The sequence below is a fragment of the Lygodium microphyllum genome, chromosome 29, assembly GCF_053477565.2.
Source record: "Lygodium microphyllum isolate KBCC chromosome 29, Lygodium_microphyllum_v1.1.10, whole genome shotgun sequence".
Taxonomy (NCBI): domain Eukaryota; kingdom Viridiplantae; phylum Streptophyta; class Polypodiopsida; order Schizaeales; family Lygodiaceae; genus Lygodium; species Lygodium microphyllum.
The window spans coordinates 11,040,594-11,059,985 of NC_141163.1; the positions used below are offsets into that span (position 1 = coordinate 11,040,594).

The window sequence follows — 19,392 nt, forward strand, 5'->3', positions numbered from 1 at the left end:
AATAATAATCTAGTAATAAATAACTTAGTTTGGCAACATGACAACATTAAGAATTTCGTCTTTACTCGCGCTTGCATTAGCCACACCCAATGTTCCGTTGGTAGTGGCAACTCTGGCAACCTCGGGCACTCCTGTATCTTTGGCAATATCTGTTGCTTGACTGATTGCGGTGGTCCCCATGGTCTTTCCACTTCGTCGCTTTGGAACCATAATTGACGAGTGGTTCAAGAGATAGGGAAGGCAGAATAGATTCGAGATGAGAGAGCATAAGAGAAGATGGCTATCGAGACAGGAGAATTGAGCTAACTTCCTCCCTTGCAGTCTCTCGGGGTAATCCCCCCCCCCTCTCTCTCTCTCTCTCTCTCTATGTGAAGCTCCTTCTTGTAGCCTCTTGGGGGGTATCCTTCTACCTCTCTCTCTCTACCTCTCTCTTGCAGCCTCTCGGGGTCTCTTTATGTCCCCCTAATTGCTCCCCATGCCTCTTATTTATAGTGAATTGGAGAAGAAGGGTTGTGGCTGAGAAGTGGAGCTCTTTGTGGAGGGGATCTTGGAAAAATCAATGATCTGATGTTCAAATCGTAAATCAAATGGTTCCATTGGCTCCGAAAAGGGGGGTAAGCCCCCAAGAGACTTGATTATAAATATTTCAATTCACTCCTTCTTCTTTTCCCTATTCGAAGTGTTGTTTTTTGTCTGTAGACTGCGATCGCGGCACACACGATTTTGCCAATCTCTCTCTTAAAAAAAAAAATAAAATCTCCAAAACTAACTAAAATATCACTTGCCTTTTTCTTTTTAAATGACGTCCAGTTCTAGAAATCTCCATATCTTTTTAGGATAATATCTAAAATATCTAAAATATACTAGTCTTGTCCAAAAATCTAATATTTTTAGACCATCCATATTAACACTAGTGATTAATATAGCTTATAACTCTCGTTCACGTTGTAACTTCTGTGAAGGGTGGCTACGGTCCTTGTCAATTTGAGAAAAATATCGGATTATGATTCTCGATTTTATTTATTTATTTATTTTTAACATTAGTCAATTTTTTTCTTTAGTTAGTAACCTTATTAGCTTATTAATTGACTAACTAACTTTTATTGCGTGGAAATATTACATGATCATAGTAAAGAGGTCGATAGTAGGTAAGAACAATGCTAAGAAAAAACAAAAGCACACTAATCTTAAACTGAAAAGCGAATGCTTTACTACTCAATTGGGCATAGCTCTTGTATTGAGTATCAAAAGTGTAATAGTAGCACCCCAAACACCCCAAATAGGGAAGGATACTATAGCAAAGGTAGAAGAATACCCTAATCCTAAGCAACAATCGGTCATAATAGATAAGGTTAAAAAATGGGAGGAAGCATCACAAAAGGGAATACCAATTGAGATAGCTTTAGAGACAATTAGTCTCCTACACAATTCTAATACTTCACATGTGCCTCTACCTACCCAATCCTCAAACCTTTGAGCTGTGGAAGTTGTTGAGCCAATGGCAACTATGTTTCTATGGCAAACCTTTGCCCAAGGCTATCTTATCCCTATGAATAGGATTGAGTTGTGGAAGTTGTTGAGCCAATGGCAACTGTGTTTCTGTGGCAAAACCAAATCCAACCTCTTAATCTTTGAAAAATGACTCAACAACCCACTTGGCAATGGATTAACCTCCATTATGTCGTATATGCTGATGGAATGTTTGCTTATTGATATGAGCATTAGTTACGGACTTAAATTAGACCTAAAATGGCCGAAGCACTTAGATGTATTAGATTATAAACAAATGGAATATCAACTTGCAAAATAGATTCCCATCTCTAAGGTACTCATGATTGATAGCAAACATGACATGGTCTTTGATGTCTCGCCAATGAAAAATACTAACTCAAAAACTGATTCCCATCTCTAAGGTACTCATGATTGATAGCAAACATGACATGGCCTTTGATGTTCTGCCTATGAAAAATACTAACTCAAAAATAGATGGAAGTGATGATTCAGATCCTAAAATTCCATTGCCCTTCAATTCTCACAATGAGTGAGAAACCAAGAGCTAGAAGAAGCCACATGATCTCTCAAATGATTTGCAAGGTACAAAAAAGGAGAGCGAGTCATCATTTTACATGGTGCAAAGAGGGAAATGTAGACTAATGAACCCATTGAGGGCCCATCAAAGGTGAAGGAGGTAGAGCTTGTTGAACTAAGGGAAACCCACAGCTTTGGGCCTCCGTCGCATGCTTTTTTCATGAATATAGAGGTATTGTGTATGGGAATACAAGAACACATGGCTCATGGTGGCATGTTCTCAAAGTTGATAAACTTCTTAATGTTAAAATCTTCACCCCTTTTGGACTCACTTGATTCGCTCATGAAAAGTGGTGCTTTTTAAATATGCTTGGCATCTAAGTGATGATTCTTTGCATGCCAAATCTATGTAGGTTGAATTGCTCGCTATGCCCTCCTAGTCTTTATAAACTTTTCAGTATAAGCATCTCTACGATGCTTATGTGTGAATCCTTTTAGCATATGAAGTGCGATAGCCGTTGATAACAACAGTGTGAAGCATCGGCTTGGTCCTGTGCTTTGAGTGGCCTAGATGCACAACATCTAGTTATGGTAAAAGGCAGGCCAAAAATACATGCATGGAAAGAAGCCACAAGTGAATACAAGGATGACCTAGCTAATAAGCTATAGCCTTTGGGCAGGCCATAAAGATCCAATGAGGCACCCTCAATGACATAATGTCACTAAAGAGGTTTTCTAACCTTAAAAGGCTTCCAAATTCCGATGACCCGAAAAATGTCCGTAGCTCTTGAAACGGCTACATACAAAAGAGAGACCGAGAGAGGGTGAATTTGAAATGAAAAAAAGGGAGGCAATCGACCTCTCCCTCTTCTTTCTTCTTCTTCCTTCATCTTCCACGCATCAGCAAGCGAGCCGGCCACCTTACACAGAAGAAAAAGGAGGAGGAGGAGGAGGAGGAGGAGAAGGAACACGACAGAGGTCACGGCCCTCTTTTAAAGCTTCTTCGGTGCCGGATTTTCTTCTGCAGGTGCTCTCAGACTGCAACCTGGAAACGCTCCGTGCAGCACATGCAGGTGCCTTATCTTCAGTTGCAATAACGTCAGGATTCCCGAATCTGGTGTCCTGTCAGGGTTTCCACCAGAGGTTCGGATGTAAGCAAGGGTTTCCTTGCCTTTGGATATCGGCCTCATGCAGGGACTTGGAGCATGACATCAGGCGTGCTCTCTCCTCGAAGAATTCAGAGGCCTTCTCGCTGGAAACAAACCCCCCCCAAAGAGAAACTGATGATCTGCTTTGCTCAAGCTGTAATAGCGTTCTGCTCAGTGTTGGATGTGAGAATCTTCAGGTGAAGTCGCATCCTTCATGTGAGCGGAACATGTCGGGCGACTGTGCTCCTCATCAGAAGTTATGCCAGATATTCTACCCTAATACTTGAATTGGGGGATCTCCATGGGAACTGCTACTGTCACTCGGTCCCAAGGCCGCAAGACCAGATCAGCAAGCAAAGCAGAGTTAAAAGACCGCGACCTACCTTCACCTTTGCATGGCAGAAACATTGGTAACTCCTCCAAGAGACCCATGGCCAAATCCTCAGCAATTTATGGATCTGTTGTGGATAAGGAAAACTCTCTACCATCTTCTACCGGGCTGGATGCCAGGACCAACCTTCAAGGAGACCCTGCGCTGCTTAGAGGCATAAAGAAAAGGAAGGAAACACCTACAGCACCTCCCAACAGGTCAGAGTCTGCAAAGGATACTAGTTTGCAGGCTGCTGCGTTTTCCACCAGGTCAGAGTCTGCAAAAGATGCTGTTCCACAGAGTGCAGCAGAGGCAAGCTCCACAGGACCGCTTCTACCAGATCTACATAAGATGGGTTCAGACTCCCAAAACATGCATGGTGTGGAAGTCAATGATCTGCCTACCACAAATCAGGTTGAAAATCCCTCTCTTGCGGGGACAGTGCAGGGAAACATTGCTATGGGTGACATTTTACAATCAGTTGGGATAGAAGTGGTCAGGGAAGCTACAGCATCCTGTGCAGCAAAAGAACCCGGGGTGCTTTTGAATCAACAGAACAAAGATCAAGGCCCTTCCAAAGCAGTTGGCCTGGACCAGAACCTTGCAAGCAGTGATTCTGTGACAAGTTCTCTACTCTCTTTGGTATGTGTCACCATGATTATATGGGTCTTGTGTCACATTGTATTGTGGATAAGCCCTAAAATACACTTCTCTTCAACAATTTTCAGGTCCAGAAGGACTATGAAAAACTTTACAAAAAGTACCAGAAACTTAAGGTAGTAATAGTCTTTTTTCTTTCACCAGTTTTATCAATACGTGTGTTTCTATGGTTGGCCATTCATGCCAAGGTTAAACTTGAGGTTTTTCTGATGTCCTTGATTGTTTGAAAGGCAAGACGATTTGATGAGGTTGATACTCTTTTAGAAGAACAAAAAGCTCGAATAACTGCCTACATAAAGGGTATGCTTTTAACTCAACTGCATTCTTACATTGGATTGATTCTCGGTGCATTTGTGGTTACATGATGTGAGTTGAGAACTATATGGTTTCATGCATGTTTCTCAAAGTATCAATCACAAGGTACAGGGCCTGTGAATGGTAAAATTGGTATGTCTGCAGAGCTTCAATAAGCACCTTTTTACCCCATTTTTGATGGCTGTTCTCAAGGGCCAGTGTGCAAGTCCCTTGATGTGGTAATTTAAGATTAAAAGAGGCAACACACTTTGTTTAAATGGGCTTGTATGTGTAATTTGCATATGTTGTCTTATAAGAGTAAGACAGGCAAGCCAGCTTATGGTTCAGCAATCTTTATTGAGTCAGCCTGTGGCATCGAAGAATAATTCAATAAAGCAAGTTGACTTAGTAAAAATTGAGGAACCATTAGCTAGCCTGCCTGCCTTAAAACCTCATTAACATCTGTGTCAAATTTCTTTACATGTGTTGGATCCCAAATCATTGGTACTTGTCAAATAAAGTTTTTCTTCTAGTTTTGGCTCCCCCATGTTCCTACTTTTCATTCTTTGCGAAGACCTAACTTAAAGGTGCTTGCTTATAAGTGTCATGCCTAGCTCGTACTTCTTACATTAGAGCTTCTTGTTTTGGATCAAAATTTCAAATATAAAATTGATTGCATGGTCCTGACATCGTTTTGATAGAAGACAAAAGTCAGATCATTTGTTGTATTCAGGTTTACCTTTGTTTTAATATGCTTTGTCATCATCCTTCTTTAAATGAGCATTGCTGTCGTGGTACTCCATGAGATTGCATTTCAATCATTTAGACCACTGCTTGCTTTGGGTGACATGTGCTACAATGGCCAAAGCAAAATAGGGTACGATGATTGGATTGGATTGGATTGAGAGAGAGAGAGAGAGAGAGAGAGAGAGAGAGAGAGAGAGAGAGAGAGAGAGAGAGAGAGAGAGAGAGAGAGAGAGAGAGAGAGAGAGAGAGAGAGAGAGAGAGAGAGAGAGAGAATCACACATTTGTTTTGATAGTCTAGCTGCCTCTTTCATGCATGTGTTAGCCCCTTTGTATGAGATACATGATCAGTTAAAGCTCAAGGTTCAAGTCAGTAAATGCACAAAGGAAGATATTGCTAGATCTTGGTTGTAATTTGTTGCCCACTTTAAATCACTTTCTTTCTAGGGTTTTGAGGATTGGATGCTTGCCTTAACATAGTGTGTCATAATTGATGCCAATTGGTCCTTGATGCTTGCATACATGCTCTTGTAAACCATGCGCTTATGTGACCAAAATTCTCAGCCTCCCCATTGTGCTCACATTTTGTGTGGTTAATTGGAAAGACATTCTCTTATAAACCATGTGCTTATGTAACCAAAATTCTCATCTTGCATGGTTTATTTATTTATTTATTTTGTGTAGCAACTTGGAATAGGGAAGGGGAAGGAATCTAGTAAATAGCAAGAGGTTTAGGGAGTACGTGTTCAGTAAATGAGTCTAATATGAAGCAATATGGGCTTTGACTCTTGTGCAGAGATAGAAGCATCTAAGAAATGCATTTCTCTTTATTCTCAACAAGATTGTCACTCCACTAGTGGAGGTTTCACTTATGACTTTTGTGTAAACAGCAACTGAGGATTTAGTGGAGCACTATAAGGGTGAGAACTCTTATTTGCGACAACAAATTCATGAGACAGATATTCCAGAGATTCTCAACAGGTATTGTTTTTTCAGCTTCCCTGGTGGCACATAGCGCTCATTGCCACAATATATTCCATGTCGAGTTTGCAGCACTGAAAATTCAGACTGGCTTCTGTTGGGTTTGTAGAAATAAGCTACTGGAGAAAGCTATTTTGGAGTCTAAAAATGACCTCCTTTTGGAGCAATCAAAAAGTGAGTGCTTACAGTTCTAGTTATATTTTGGATGGCAGTATCAAGAAGAGACTTATGAATTATTTGACAGCATGACATACCACTTGCTTGCAGATTTGGAGCTTGGGCAAGAAAACAAACGGCTGAAATCTCTTCTTCTAGAGCATGTTGCTGCCCAGCAAAGTAATGTCGAAGTTATTCTGACAGCAGACAAAACTGCAGATGGTGCCATCACTGGGAAAACTAGTATGTACTACATCTTTCATTACGTTAGTTCTTTCTAAATTGCTCTTCAGTTTCTGAAGATACTTCAAAATACAGTTGCAGAAGATGAAACTGAAAGAGTTAGGACCAGTCAATCCAAACTGGTGCATCAACTACTAGAGCAAGTGCTTGGCCTTCAACTGAGTTTCTCATGTGAAGCCGAGAATGGGCCGGTCCAATTTCGTCATGGTCCAACTGGTTAGTATATGTCTAGATGACTAGTCAAAAAGTGCACAGTAGAAATACTTTCTGATTACCATTTTTCTGATGATGTGCAGGCTTCTCTTTCAATTTGAGGGCTATCAATGATTCGGATGTGGCAGAGGTAGTGGGAGGAGGGGAGCTCTTATATGAAAATATCTCATTGGGGTTATGTAAGAAAGCTGTGGATTGGATGAAGGAAGAGCAAGCGGTGTTTGCAATGTCTCAAGCTCAACTCTTCTTTAAGAAACTGCTCAGATATTTTCAGCAGGGTGCTTAATTGTTAGATTCTAGTAATACATCTTCTTGCGACTTGCACTTTTCCTGTCTATTTATTCATGATGGAAGGGCCTTCGTGCAAAGTTATTACAAGGTGTGCATGCTTCTGTTGGGTGTGTTTTACACTGAGTAAAGCACACTGGGTCCGAGGGAGCAAACTGTTTCCCGTTTTGCACACTGGGTCCTATTCAGGTTTGAAGCATACCTGCTGAACTTGTTTGTGAGGAGGACATCCCAGTTTTGCTGCAGTAGCTTTGTATCCTAGTTTGAAACAAACCATCACGCAAGAAGGTGAGGAGCCTGTGCTATTCTACAACGCTTTCTTATGTCTGCACTGATGCCTTTATCCGATGATGATGCTTTATGTTCATGACAATGACTGGATATACATCTTCCTTCATCAGATAGGCGAATAATATAAAGCTAAGCCTGGCCTTTCCCCAATGTAAGTTCGGATCGCTTGTCCTCCCTATGTTTTACACAGTTTGGAGGGGACAGCTTGTATCAAAAAGAATCCTGTCAGACGACTTATTGTCTTGTATTATGATTCTGCTTCAGAGGCAAATTTTCACTGCCCTTGTGAGGATTGATCAGCATTTAGTGTGGAAGAAATTACTTCTGCAGTCCAGGCGTATATATTTAACGAGTCAAAGGGTTCCTTGCTTGGGAGATGTGGATCTTCTGGTGTGTCCTCGATGGCATGAATGTGACAGGTTCAAGCAGAGTTGCATTTTAATGGATAAGTCTAATGACATGGTTACATGACTAAAACATTGCACACATGACAGGTGGTTGATGTAAACTGAGATTTGGGATTCGAGAATCATTGCCCCTTTCGGAGATTAAGTCTTGAATCTTCCCTTGGCCATGAATTTCTATTCCTCTTGAATATACGTCTAGTTACGGACGTGGTTTTATGTACTTCCACAATGCAATGTTTAGATGCTAGTTAGGATGTCATTGACCTTCCGCCTAATGTTGCATGCTGTGATGTCACGTGAATATGAAATGCCATGTCCAAAATGATCGCAACCTGCTGCAGATGAAACTAGTTTGCGAAATCTCTTTGATTGCTGCTCTTTTACCTTGCTTCTGGTGTACAAGTGCAACTGCAAGCCCTCATGCCCCTGATGCTGTTGTTTACCTCAGTCATAGCAATGCAAGATGGTGGTCTATTCCCTTTAGACACGGAACGATATTTGTTTTATTAAAGTAATATTGTGAGACACAAAATTTTGGAATTCACCCAGTTTACAAGTTGCACCCCAAAACCCCACCGCACTTTTATAATCTGTCTCTGACTATGCGATTACCACCTTGACCTTGCCAAAAACAAGCTTGGTGTGAGCTTTGCGAAAGAGAGGTGGAGATGGAGAGTGATATGACGACAATAGTGAAGCCCTTTGTACGGTTGAAACCTCTTAACTCCACCCATACAGCAAACGAGTAGTTTTTAAATTGTCTTTTGGCATAGGATAGAAGAATCCATTTGCTTCAAAATTTTGAGGGGAAGGTGTCTAAAATGGCATGTGCATGTCCCTGAGCTGCAATCACTTGTATGAGCTCAACATTGGGAAAATTGTAGATGTTATCTTTCTCAATGTGTACCTATGTTGCAGTTTGGGTTAGAGCATTGGATAACTCTCAAAACTTTCTTTGGAGTCATCTTTAAAATACTCGCAACATGACTTAAATGGTGAAAAAGAAGGTTCGTGTTAACCTTGTGCTATTGATATGATGATGGTCTAGGTGGCTATTTAAGGAATGAAGAAAAGAATAAACAATTTTGCTAGTAGGAAGTGATGGAAATTATGGACAACTTGAATGGCTAAGAAAAAGATTAGTGCTGATCACTCCTGTAGGGCTATAATGAGCTAGATGGAGGTCTCAGGATGTTTAAGTGTTTAGATCTACAATGAACCTCAAGACATTATTTAGCCACGATGCTATAGCTAATTATCAAAAGTCCATGCTATTGCTAGATTATGAGGCCTATCCCATTGAGAAAAAGACCTCATGTTGATCACAAAGCTCGGCAATTTTGAGATGCACAAGCTTTGATACTTTAGACCTACAATCAACATCAAGACATTATCTTGCATGATTCTTTAGCTTAAAAAATTACATTTCCATCAGACGCACACACACACACACACGCACGCACGCACGCACGCACGCACGCATGCACACACATGCACGCGTGCGCGCGCGCGCGCGCACACACACACACACACACACACACACACACACACACACACACACAATATATCGATGTTCTAAAGATCATATTAAAAATTACAATTAGCTAGAAAATCAAAATTGGAACATAGGTCGTATTTTTTGCTATTTTTAGATCCTGAAGTGTGTTTTTGCTTTGCTTATGTACATCAATCCTTTTGCGTCCTAGGAGGTAGAAATTTGAATTATATTGGAGGTTTGCCACTACTTCTAGGATTTTTCATAACTAACATGGTTAAATAAGTTATCATGCTTTTGAACACATTAGGATTAGCAAAGTGACTCACCTATGTAATTCATGTCGACAAGACATTGGTTAGCAATAGATGGTGTAAGAGGTCATTGGTGAGGTTTTGATTGAATTTGTCCATTGTCAAATAGGTTGAGGTTGGATCTCTTTATGTGGGGTCATGCCATGGTCTATTGAGCAGCAAGCCTCTTGGCAATTTTTATGATAGGACTCTAATTGGACCATTTCCAATCCTTGTGCATACCATGTTCTACAAATGTGCTACTTGTTTTAATTTTAATCTAGATATGTCTTTATTTCTTCCTTTGTATGCTTATGCTTTTGGGGTAGGAAGGCATGATTTTCAATTTTTACATTGACATCTTGAGAAACTCCTTTACCAACATTGGGAGTTTCTTTGTGGACAATCATTTTTCAAGCAAAAGTTCACAAGCTTATGATTTGATGACAAAGTATAAGCTCAAGCTAGGTAATACTTTCAAATATTAACACCTCTTTTAAACCATATTATAAACACAGGTAAATGATAAGATTTATAAATAAGGACAATGTCATAGAGACTTGGGCGTGCTTAGAGGAAGTTATTATTGCGTGTAACTTCTTATGAGAATTTCCTAAAAGGAAGCTTATGTGAGATTTCACCAAATGAACATGCTCACATGGTGCTTTCCCTTTGATTTGAGCGATTGAATGATTATATTTGGAACTTGGATGCCAAAAGATATTTCAAAATTGTTGTCCCTAGTAGTTACAAGTATATCTTGCCATGTGCATTCAGTCCATGTGTTACTGTGTTTTCCGCAGCACAGAGGAGTGGAAAATGGAAAAAAATGAAAATAGCAAAAAAGGCGCAGGATAAAAGCAGAAAAAGGCGCCTTGACTGGTAACCAGTCCCTGAAAAATTTAAATGTTCGGGCACGACCCTCAGAAAGCCTCGGTGTCGGCCCGAGACAACAAAAGAGAAAAAGGGCGTACCATTAAAATGTGGGAGCACCCCCGAATCTTTGTAAAAGAGTGCCAGGCTCGCTCTTGTGCAAAGTGTACGCATTAGTTGGGAATAGGATAAATTAGAATGGTGGGAAATCGGAAAAAGGGCCTAGGCTACGGTCGGCTATGTAAAAGAGGGAAAAGGGGATGACCGCCCAAAAAGGATTTAGGGCTTTGTATATAAAGTTGAAAAGTGAATGAGAAGCTCATTCTTGGATGTGTGGCAAAAAGAGTCTTCTTCTTCCTCTCTTCTCTTCTTCTTGCTTGTGTGTACTCTTGAGAGAGGGAGTGTGAGAGTGTGAGGGAGTGAGTGTGTGTGAGAGTGAGGGATTAAGAGAGTGAAGCTCTTCACCATCTCCTCTTCTCTTCTTCTCTTCTCTTCTCTTCTCTTCTCTTGCACGCGCGGCTATGGAGGATGGAGCTTGGATATGGAGGAGGCTTGAGGATGCTTGAGCTAGCATCAAGAATCGTGGAGCTACCGGAGTGCAAGGAAGAGGAGGGTACTCGATCAAGCATCAAGGTAAGCTCACTGCACTCGTAGGATTGATGGTGCGTCGGCTAGGTGAGAGATAGCCATTAGAGCTCGCTTGGAACGCTTGAAACAATAAGCGGTCCGTGGGTCTTGGCGGTTGAGTGAAAACTCCCACATTTTGGTTCCGTTGCCAGGACCAACGGATTCAAGCTTGAGCACTTGCACGCCTCATATCGAGCATCGAAGTAGGGGATTCATCCCCGACACAGAGCTTGAGATAGGTAGGAAGTTGGGTGTTTTTAATCTTCAAAACAAGTAAGTATTTTGGGATATTTTGGTTGTTTGATGATTGGAAAGCATGGAGAATCTATTTCAGTTTTTTTCCTTCGATCTTTGTTGCATTTAGCTTAGGTTAGAGTTAGGAAATCGAACCGGAAAAGGGTAGGGTTTACTGTTTCAAAACAGGGCAAAACAGGGAAAAAATTATGCAAAATGCTCGGTAATGAGGCCTAAGATTGGCAACTGAGTGATTGGGGGCATCAACGCCACATTTGGGAAGGCATATAAGAGCTAGGAGGCCAAAAGAGAGCTCATTTGTGCCATTTGAGAGAGAGAGAGAGAGAGAGAGAGAGAGAGAGAGAGAGAGAGAGAGAGAGAGAGAGAGAATTTATATTAACGTCTTCTAAAGACCAAAACTGGCCTATGAGACAAACTGTGATACAACTGATGAGGTCCAGCTATCCAAAATAAAAGTGCTGAATGAAAAGCTAAAAACTGGAAACTGAAAATACGGTACTGTGAGTGTGATAAGTGTCGTGTATGTGTATGTGCGTATATAGCTCTGGTACTCCAGATAATGGCTACAAAAGGGGAACAAATGTCAGCTGTGATAGGGGAACAACTGTCGGCTGTGATAAAGTGGTGCGATGTGTATATGTAACAGATGCAGGGCGATAAGTGGTGCGATGTGTATATGTAACAGATGCAGGGAGAGAGAGAGAGAGAGAGAGAGAGAGAGAGAGAGAGAGAGAGAGAGAGAGAGAGAGAGAGAGAGAGCCCCAGCCCGTGTTGATTCGATCGCATCACCGACACACTTACCGGCCCGTTTAGGTATACAAACCTCTCCCTCTACTTCCCTAGATAGGATCTGGAAGTGCATGACCATGGCGCCGGCCTACATTGGGTGAAACGATCGAAATCGCATTCGCGCGGGTTACGAGCGTGGCGTTCGGCCCGTCCGAGTGGCCTCTCCTGGGCTGAGTCCCAGAATCGGCCCTCGGCTCACTTGGCCAAACCCTAGTCGGCCCTCGAACCATCCAAGGCAATTATCCGAGTCAACCCACTCGGCCGTCTGAGTTAAAGCTCTTTGCCACGTGGCACATCCGGCCTCGGCCCCCGGCCTCGGCCCGTCCGAGCGACTCGTTCGAGTCTCAAATTCGGCCCTTGGCCACACCCAGGATTCGGCCCTCGGCCAAGCGCCATTCGGCCCGTCTGAATTTCCCTGTCCGAACTCGCCATTCGGCCCGTCCGAATAAAAAATAATCCGAGTCAAATCGTGAAATTCGGCCCTTGACCCCATGCCTCGGCCCCTCCGAGTGACCCACTCGGACCCTGCAATTCGGACCAGTTGGTCCAAGTGCAACTTTTTGTCAAATCTGTCAAAAATTTGACCTGACCCGGCAAATACGCATTAGCGCAACCTGTCGAAACCCTTCGAGCGCTCAGAACTTGATTCTGGCACACGTGATAAGAGAAATTGTAGTGCGCAGCCGCTTAGCGGCTAGAAGTGGACAGTTGAGGGACCCAAGGAATTGGACGCGAGTCGCTGAACCGTAAAACCTGATCAACCGGAAGCGAACAAGGCAACATACAAGGAAACCCTAAACCGTGACTAAATGGCCAGAAAATGGACCTACAAGCCTATCAGGCCCGAAACAAGTGATAGTGTGTAGAACGTTGGGGAATTGGTCGCTGCACTTGCATGGACTGTTGCACTTGAAGTACACTTAAGAAAGCTGAAAGCTTGATTGGGCACAAGTGTACGAGAAACGACACACTCACCGAGTGACCATAAATTGAGGGTTGTATTCAATAATCAAAGGAACTCACTCAAGGAACCCACCAATAGGAGAGGACCCAAGACATAGACAAACAATTGAAGCGCAGGGTAGGACCAAGCAAGGAGCACCAATGGCGAGGATCTGTCAAGACTATTCAGCCTGATTGACAGCGCAGCGGGGCGCAAGAATTCAACCATGACGGAAGAAAGCTCAGACCACTGGTCTAATGAGGAGCTCGATTTGAGTGTATTCCCAGATGCTATACAGCAGATGGTGAGCAGTTACGACGCGCATGCCCGGTACGAGCACCGCGGAAGGACAGCAGATGCAATCATTGTAGACCTAGAGAAGGAGAGAAGGCTAGCCCGCAAGGCGTTGCAGGGCATAGCTGATTATAATAGGGATCAACAGGCTAGGAGCCAAAGGCAAAGCATGGAGTTGCATGAGGTGCAGCGAGTGCTGAACTTGGTCGACCGAAATCTAACAGACCATGAGAGAGCGCTAGAAGGAGACCTGACATTGAGCGAGCTCCTCATGAAACGGCTGCTCGATAACACCGTAGTGGAGCAAAGTGCCACCGCACTAGCGACGTCTCTGCTTGCAGGATTAGGGGAAAACCAAGGCTCAAAGAGCCAGACCAAAATACCCATTGTTGCCAAGCAGCTCGATAAGTACCAACCGCACGACGATCCATACAGCTTTGTTGAGCAGTTTGAGCAAGTCTGCGAAGCCAACGGCCTCAACGACCAGACTCAGCGTTCGCAAGCATTCGGGCTTTGCTTAGGCGACAAGGGTAGGACGTGGTATACAAGCCTGGATGCTGTGGAATGAGCCAACTTCAATAATCTCAAGGATCTCTTCGTCAAGAGGTTCGCTGAGCCCGGATACTCCGATAACCTGCTAGTACGCTTGATGAACGTCAAGCAGAAAGAGAAGGAGGACATCCGCGACTACGTAACCCATGTGAGGAGTCTCTTTAAGAGAATCCCTCTAGGCAAGTGACTGACTGACAGAGCAGTTTTGACTGTATTCATCAGCGGAATTAGAGACGAGGAGTTATAGAAGGCATTGGCAAGCAATTCAAGCTTGCAGCGGGACGTGGTGGCTAGAGTGTTTGAGGAAGCCATCAGAGTCGATGACCAGCTGAAAGAGCGGAGCTCTAGGAGCTCAAATCTAGAAGAAATCAACCCGCGAAGCTCGGAGAGAACATCAACATCTAGTGAGCGGTCAATCCCATCATTCCAAGACAAGGGGAAGGCCACCGAGACAGGCTGAGGTCAAGATGGAATTGTCCAAGCTACAAGACATGTTGAGACGACCAACGCGCCCGCATGTCCAATGCGTGTACTGTGGCGGAAGCCACTTGCCGGCCGAGTGTCAAGACCCTAGGTCAAGACCTTGCGCTAACTGCGGTAGGTTCGGCCATGATATTGCACATTGCAGACTACCCAGAAGACTTCCATACTCGCAACCCTACGGCCAGCCTTATCTAACTAATAGGCCGCAGCCATTCTTCGGGAAGGGAGCGACGCTCCAGTACACTACGTGGAGGAGCCGAATGATGAAGAGACCTACATATGCCCTTACGTCTCGCATGACGATGAGGGCAATGCAGTCCTCATGGATTATCGACCCGTTCCGGTGATGGCGTTAGGACGAGGATGGGGTAGAGGCCTAGGAGGGCAGCCACAAGATCCAGTCACTTGTTGGACTTGCGGACACCCCGGTCATGTCTCATCAGGCTGCTTGAAAGAGAGCAACAAAACAGGGACAAGGCTGACCAAAGGTGCGCAGAGTGTGGAATCACCCATCTTTTCATAGACTGCCCAAAGCGGAAGCTGTCCTCTAGCTTAGCCAATTTGCCATCCATCCCATTGGGGCTGTTTGGTGTCGAAAACCCCGATGGGGGGGCCACACCTATTCCCTTGCGAGTTATGACCCGAGCCCAAATGAAGTAGGCCGGCATCTCTCTGCCAGGACCTAGCAATCTTGACGCAACCTCGATAGGAAAGAAAAGCCACAGGCGGAAAAAAAGAGATCAAAAGCTAAGGTTGCACTAAAGACCGAGAGTGCTACGACTCTACCCATGGGGAAGAAAGTCTCAAACGCGGAGGCAAAGACTTTAGCCCCTAAGACAGCCGAAAAGGGAAGCGCTAAGGTAGGGGATACTCGCATCCGAAGCGACAATTAGAGCCCATAGAAAAGGTAAAGGAATGGGTGAGGGAGGCTCAACAGCATCTCAAAGACGTTGAACCCATCATAGAGGATGAGATCGATGATCTCTCCAGCATAAGCACGCCAATATCACCGCCTCAACCTAAGTCGGCCGAAGCAACTGTGCCACAAGCAGTGCCACCAAGCCTAGACGCAACAAAGCTGCAGATCAGCTGCGGCCATTGGCCCGGACAGTCTAGGCTAAAGGAAGGACGAGTGTCTAACAATCTCTTGACTACGCTAGTGACCACCCCTGTAACACTTAGCCTGGGAGATCTGCTTAAGCAACACCCTGCCCTATGGCAAGACCTTAAGCAGTGGGTCGAGGGATCACAAGAGCAGGTCACGACAGACCCTCGAGACCAGGATGCAAAAATACAATTGCCAAGTTTGACACTGCACTCCGTGCCTAAATCTTTGCATGTCAACGCCTTTTGGGAAGGCTCTGAGATGCACGCGGTCCTGTCGGTCCTAGCCCTGGGTGACGCAACAAGGAAGAGAATCGTAGACATGAGAGTCGGGGTTAGTGTGCTTAGCCACGTAGTGTTGTAGACTTGGGGAAACCCGCCTGTCGAAGCTGCTAGGTTTAACGTCACGCTAGCAAATGGTATGAGAGTGAAGCCATTCGGGGTACTGAAGAATTGGCCAGTGAAGATTGCAGGTGTCCAGTTCTCTGTCGACTTTATAGTCATGAAGGGAATGGACCAGCCAAGGTCAAGGAGGTAGACCTAGCCTTGGAAGGGGAGACACCCCGACCAGTGTTCATTGCTGATGACTTGATTGGTAAAGAAGAGTTGAGTTCCTTAGAAGAGCTACGGGGGGTAGATCCGAGTGTTGTGACTCACAACATACCCATGACGTCGGATGCAACACCGGTCAAGCAGCGACCGTACCCCATGAATCCAAAACACGCTCATGCTGTCAAAGAGGAAATTGACAAGCTGATGAGAGCTGGATTCATTTATGAAATTGAGCACACAGACTGGGTCTCACCCATAGTCATTGTGATGAAGAAGAACAACAAAATTCGAGTGTGCGTCAATTACAAGAAGGTGAACGATGCTATGAAGAGAGACAACTATCCCTTGCCCTACATTGACCAATGCCCCTGCCACATTTCAACGTCTCATGTGCACCATCTTTAAGGACATGCTTCGCAAGGAGTTAGAGAGGTTTTTGTCAACGATCTGTGTGTTCATTCGACCTCGATCAAACACTTAGACAAACTCCGCGGAGTCTTTGAATGGTGCCACTTATATCGTCTTTCCTTGAACCCCTTGAAGTGTCAGTTTTGGGTGAAGCACGGATGCATCTTAGGACACATGGTGTCGAAGAATGGCATTGCCACTGACTTCTCGAAGGTCAGGGTTATTGTTGACCTTCCACCCCCAATTAATTACAAGGGAGTTCAATGCTTTTTAGGCCATACAAGATACTATCGGCGATTTGTATTGAATTATGTGCTGATCGCCAGACCATTGTACAAGCTGCTGATTGTCTTCGAGTGGACTGAGGCATGCCAACGGGCATACGAAGAATTGAAAAAGGCTCTAATCATAGCACCAATTCTACGAGCCCCAGATTGGACCATTACCTTCCACGTGCACATCGATGCTTCTAAGTTTGCCGTGGGGGCAGAGTTGTGCCAACCTGGTGAGCATAACTTAGATTACCCGGTGAGCTTTGCTACTAGACAACTCACTGAGACGGAGATGAATTATTCAACAACAGAAAGGGAGGGATTAGCCATGGTGTTCGCCGTGAAGAAATTCTAGCATTATCTATTGGCCACACCTTTCATCTTCTTCGTGGACCATCAAGCCCTGCTCTACTTAGTGAACAAACCTTGTGCTACAGGGTGCATAGCTCGATGGCTCCTCCTGCTCCTAGAGTTTGATTTCTCCGTGATGGTACAAAACGGAAAACAACATTACATGGCTGATCACATGTTCTGCATACCCACAGGAGAAGCCGCTGGATAGGGCATCATTGACGAGTTACCTGACGCCCACTTATTCCACCTGTCCAATGAGAGAGATCTATTTAAGGCTGATCTAACGCCATACTGGGCAGACGACATAGTCCAAGTGCTCAAGCACGGACTACTTGAACGACCAATAGAAAAGGCACGACTTAAATGCTTGATCCTGAAGATTCAGCTCTACCAACTGATTGCAAGCCAACTCTATAGGCTGGGGCAAGACGGATTGCTGCGTAGGTGTGTGTGTGAGCATGAGATGCACGATGTGCTCTCGGAGGCGCACAACGGCATCGCGGGAGGACACTTTAGCAGAGACACGATAGCACGGAAGGTGCTGCAGTCTCAACTATGGTGGCCCACGCTTTTTCGCGACACCACGCGATTTGTCAAGCATTGTGACGAGTGCCAACGGACAAAAGTCTCGATTCGTAAATATCAAATGGAGTTGACCCCAATCATTGCTCGACAACCCTTCGAAAAATGGGGAATTGACTTCATAGGACCCATCAGTCCTGTGGCGCAGTATTGACAAGCCAAGTACATCGTGGTGGCCATAGATTACCTCACAAAATGGGCAGAGGCAAGAGGCACACGAAAAAATGACGCTAGGACGACCGCCAAGTTCTTATGGGAGCAAGTGATCTCGCGCTTTGGCTGCCCCATCGAATTGGTTAGTGACCAAGGCACACACTTCATCAACGAAGTGATAGCACATCTCCTATCCACCTTTCTTATCATCCATCGCAAATTCTCACCATACTACCCTCAGGCTAATGGTCAGGCAGAATCAACTAACAAAATTCTTATCAACGTCCTGACTAAAGTAGTCTTAGCCTCACGAACCGACTGGGACAACAAGTTGATGGCAGCTTTGTGGGCCTATCGCACAGCTTATAAAATGGCTGTCGGCCAAACCCCCTTTAGGCTGACCTATGGGACTGAAGCAATTCTACCATTAGAATTCTTCGTCCCTAGCCTGAGAATAGCACTCCAAGAATGATGGGAAGGGAAGGAAGCATGGATGCGACGCCTGTTTGAGCTGGAATGTCTATCAGAGACTCGTCTTCTAGCCACCCAGGCGCTTATTTGCGAGAAAGCTCGACGCAAGAGCTGGTTTGACAAGCATGTCAAGCAGCGCGAGTTTGAGCAAGGTGACTTAGTGCTCCTCTCTACTCAGTTAAAGGACATAAGCAAAAGATGAAATTCAGAGGTCTCGGACCCTTCAAGGTTCGGGCAATCAGCCGAACCGGCAATGTCGAGCTCAAGACCCTAGATGATGAAGGAATAGGCTTCTTCAATGGCAGTCGTGTCAAGAAGTACTTCCCTCCCACTCATCCTTTGCATGAGCCACCAATGCTAGAACCGTCGGTCAAAATACGAGCAGCCACAATCTGAAATCAATGATGATGATGAGGAAGCTGTAGAACTCGCTTACCTCCGTATCACGGTCACTGCCAAGCAAACATGCGCTTTCAATGCCTTGATCGATGAGGGAGCAGACTTCAATGTCTTAACGCACAAGCATTGGATCCAACTTGGCAAACCACTACTTCAACCCACAACGGCCAAATTAAGCCCATATGGGGCTCAATCTTACGCACTTCTCGGCAAGTGCAGGGTTGCCGTTTCTATCGAGTCTGAGACTGTTCCAATGCTGTTTTACGTGTTGCCGAGTACTATAGACGCAGGTATGGAGTCACTGCTCGGGCGAACCTTCAAAAAGCAGACTCACTGCAATGTTGATTATGAGTCGCAGTGCATCCACCTAGCAATCGGAAACGTGCGCATTGTCACAGCTTCAACAAGGGCTGCGTGACACCATCACCGTCCGCAGGGCCACCGATAGAAACATCCGTAGGCAAGATTAAGAAGGGGGGTAGTGCACGTCTGCCGCTCCCCGATTTCCATAAACCACAGACCACAGTAACCAAAGCAAGGGCCCAATAGCCTCGCTTTCAATGGGTGCCTAAACAGCCTCGAGAACCGCCTAGGACTAGGCGCGCCTGTCCGCATAAGACCCACAACTCTAAACCTAGAAGGCCAATATGCAATCACAGAAAGAGCCGCG

At 44.7% G+C, this 19,392-nt stretch overlaps 1 protein-coding gene across 2 annotated transcripts; it reads left to right on the forward strand.

Annotated features, from left to right (window-relative positions):
- The first annotated feature begins 2,876 nt into the window (after positions 1-2,876).
- Positions 2,877-8,192, forward strand: TTN9 (titan9). Of its 2 annotated transcripts, XR_015689578.1 has the most exons (9): positions 2,877-4,188; positions 4,275-4,322; positions 4,437-4,506; positions 6,135-6,225; positions 6,335-6,399; positions 6,493-6,624; positions 6,700-6,840; positions 6,921-7,413; positions 7,527-8,192. XR_015689578.1 is itself a non-coding variant. In XM_087672109.1 (8 exons), the coding sequence occupies exons 1-8, from the start codon at positions 3,478-3,480 to the stop codon at positions 7,121-7,123; spliced, it is 1,461 nt and encodes a 486-aa protein (XP_087528235.1). In that variant the 5' UTR covers positions 2,877-3,477; the 3' UTR covers positions 7,124-8,190. The 2 variants fall into 2 exon arrangements, 1 of the variants encoding a protein (XP_087528235.1); XM_087672109.1 differs by having other exon boundaries at positions 6,921-8,190.
- The last annotated feature ends 11,200 nt before the right edge of the window (positions 8,193-19,392 follow it).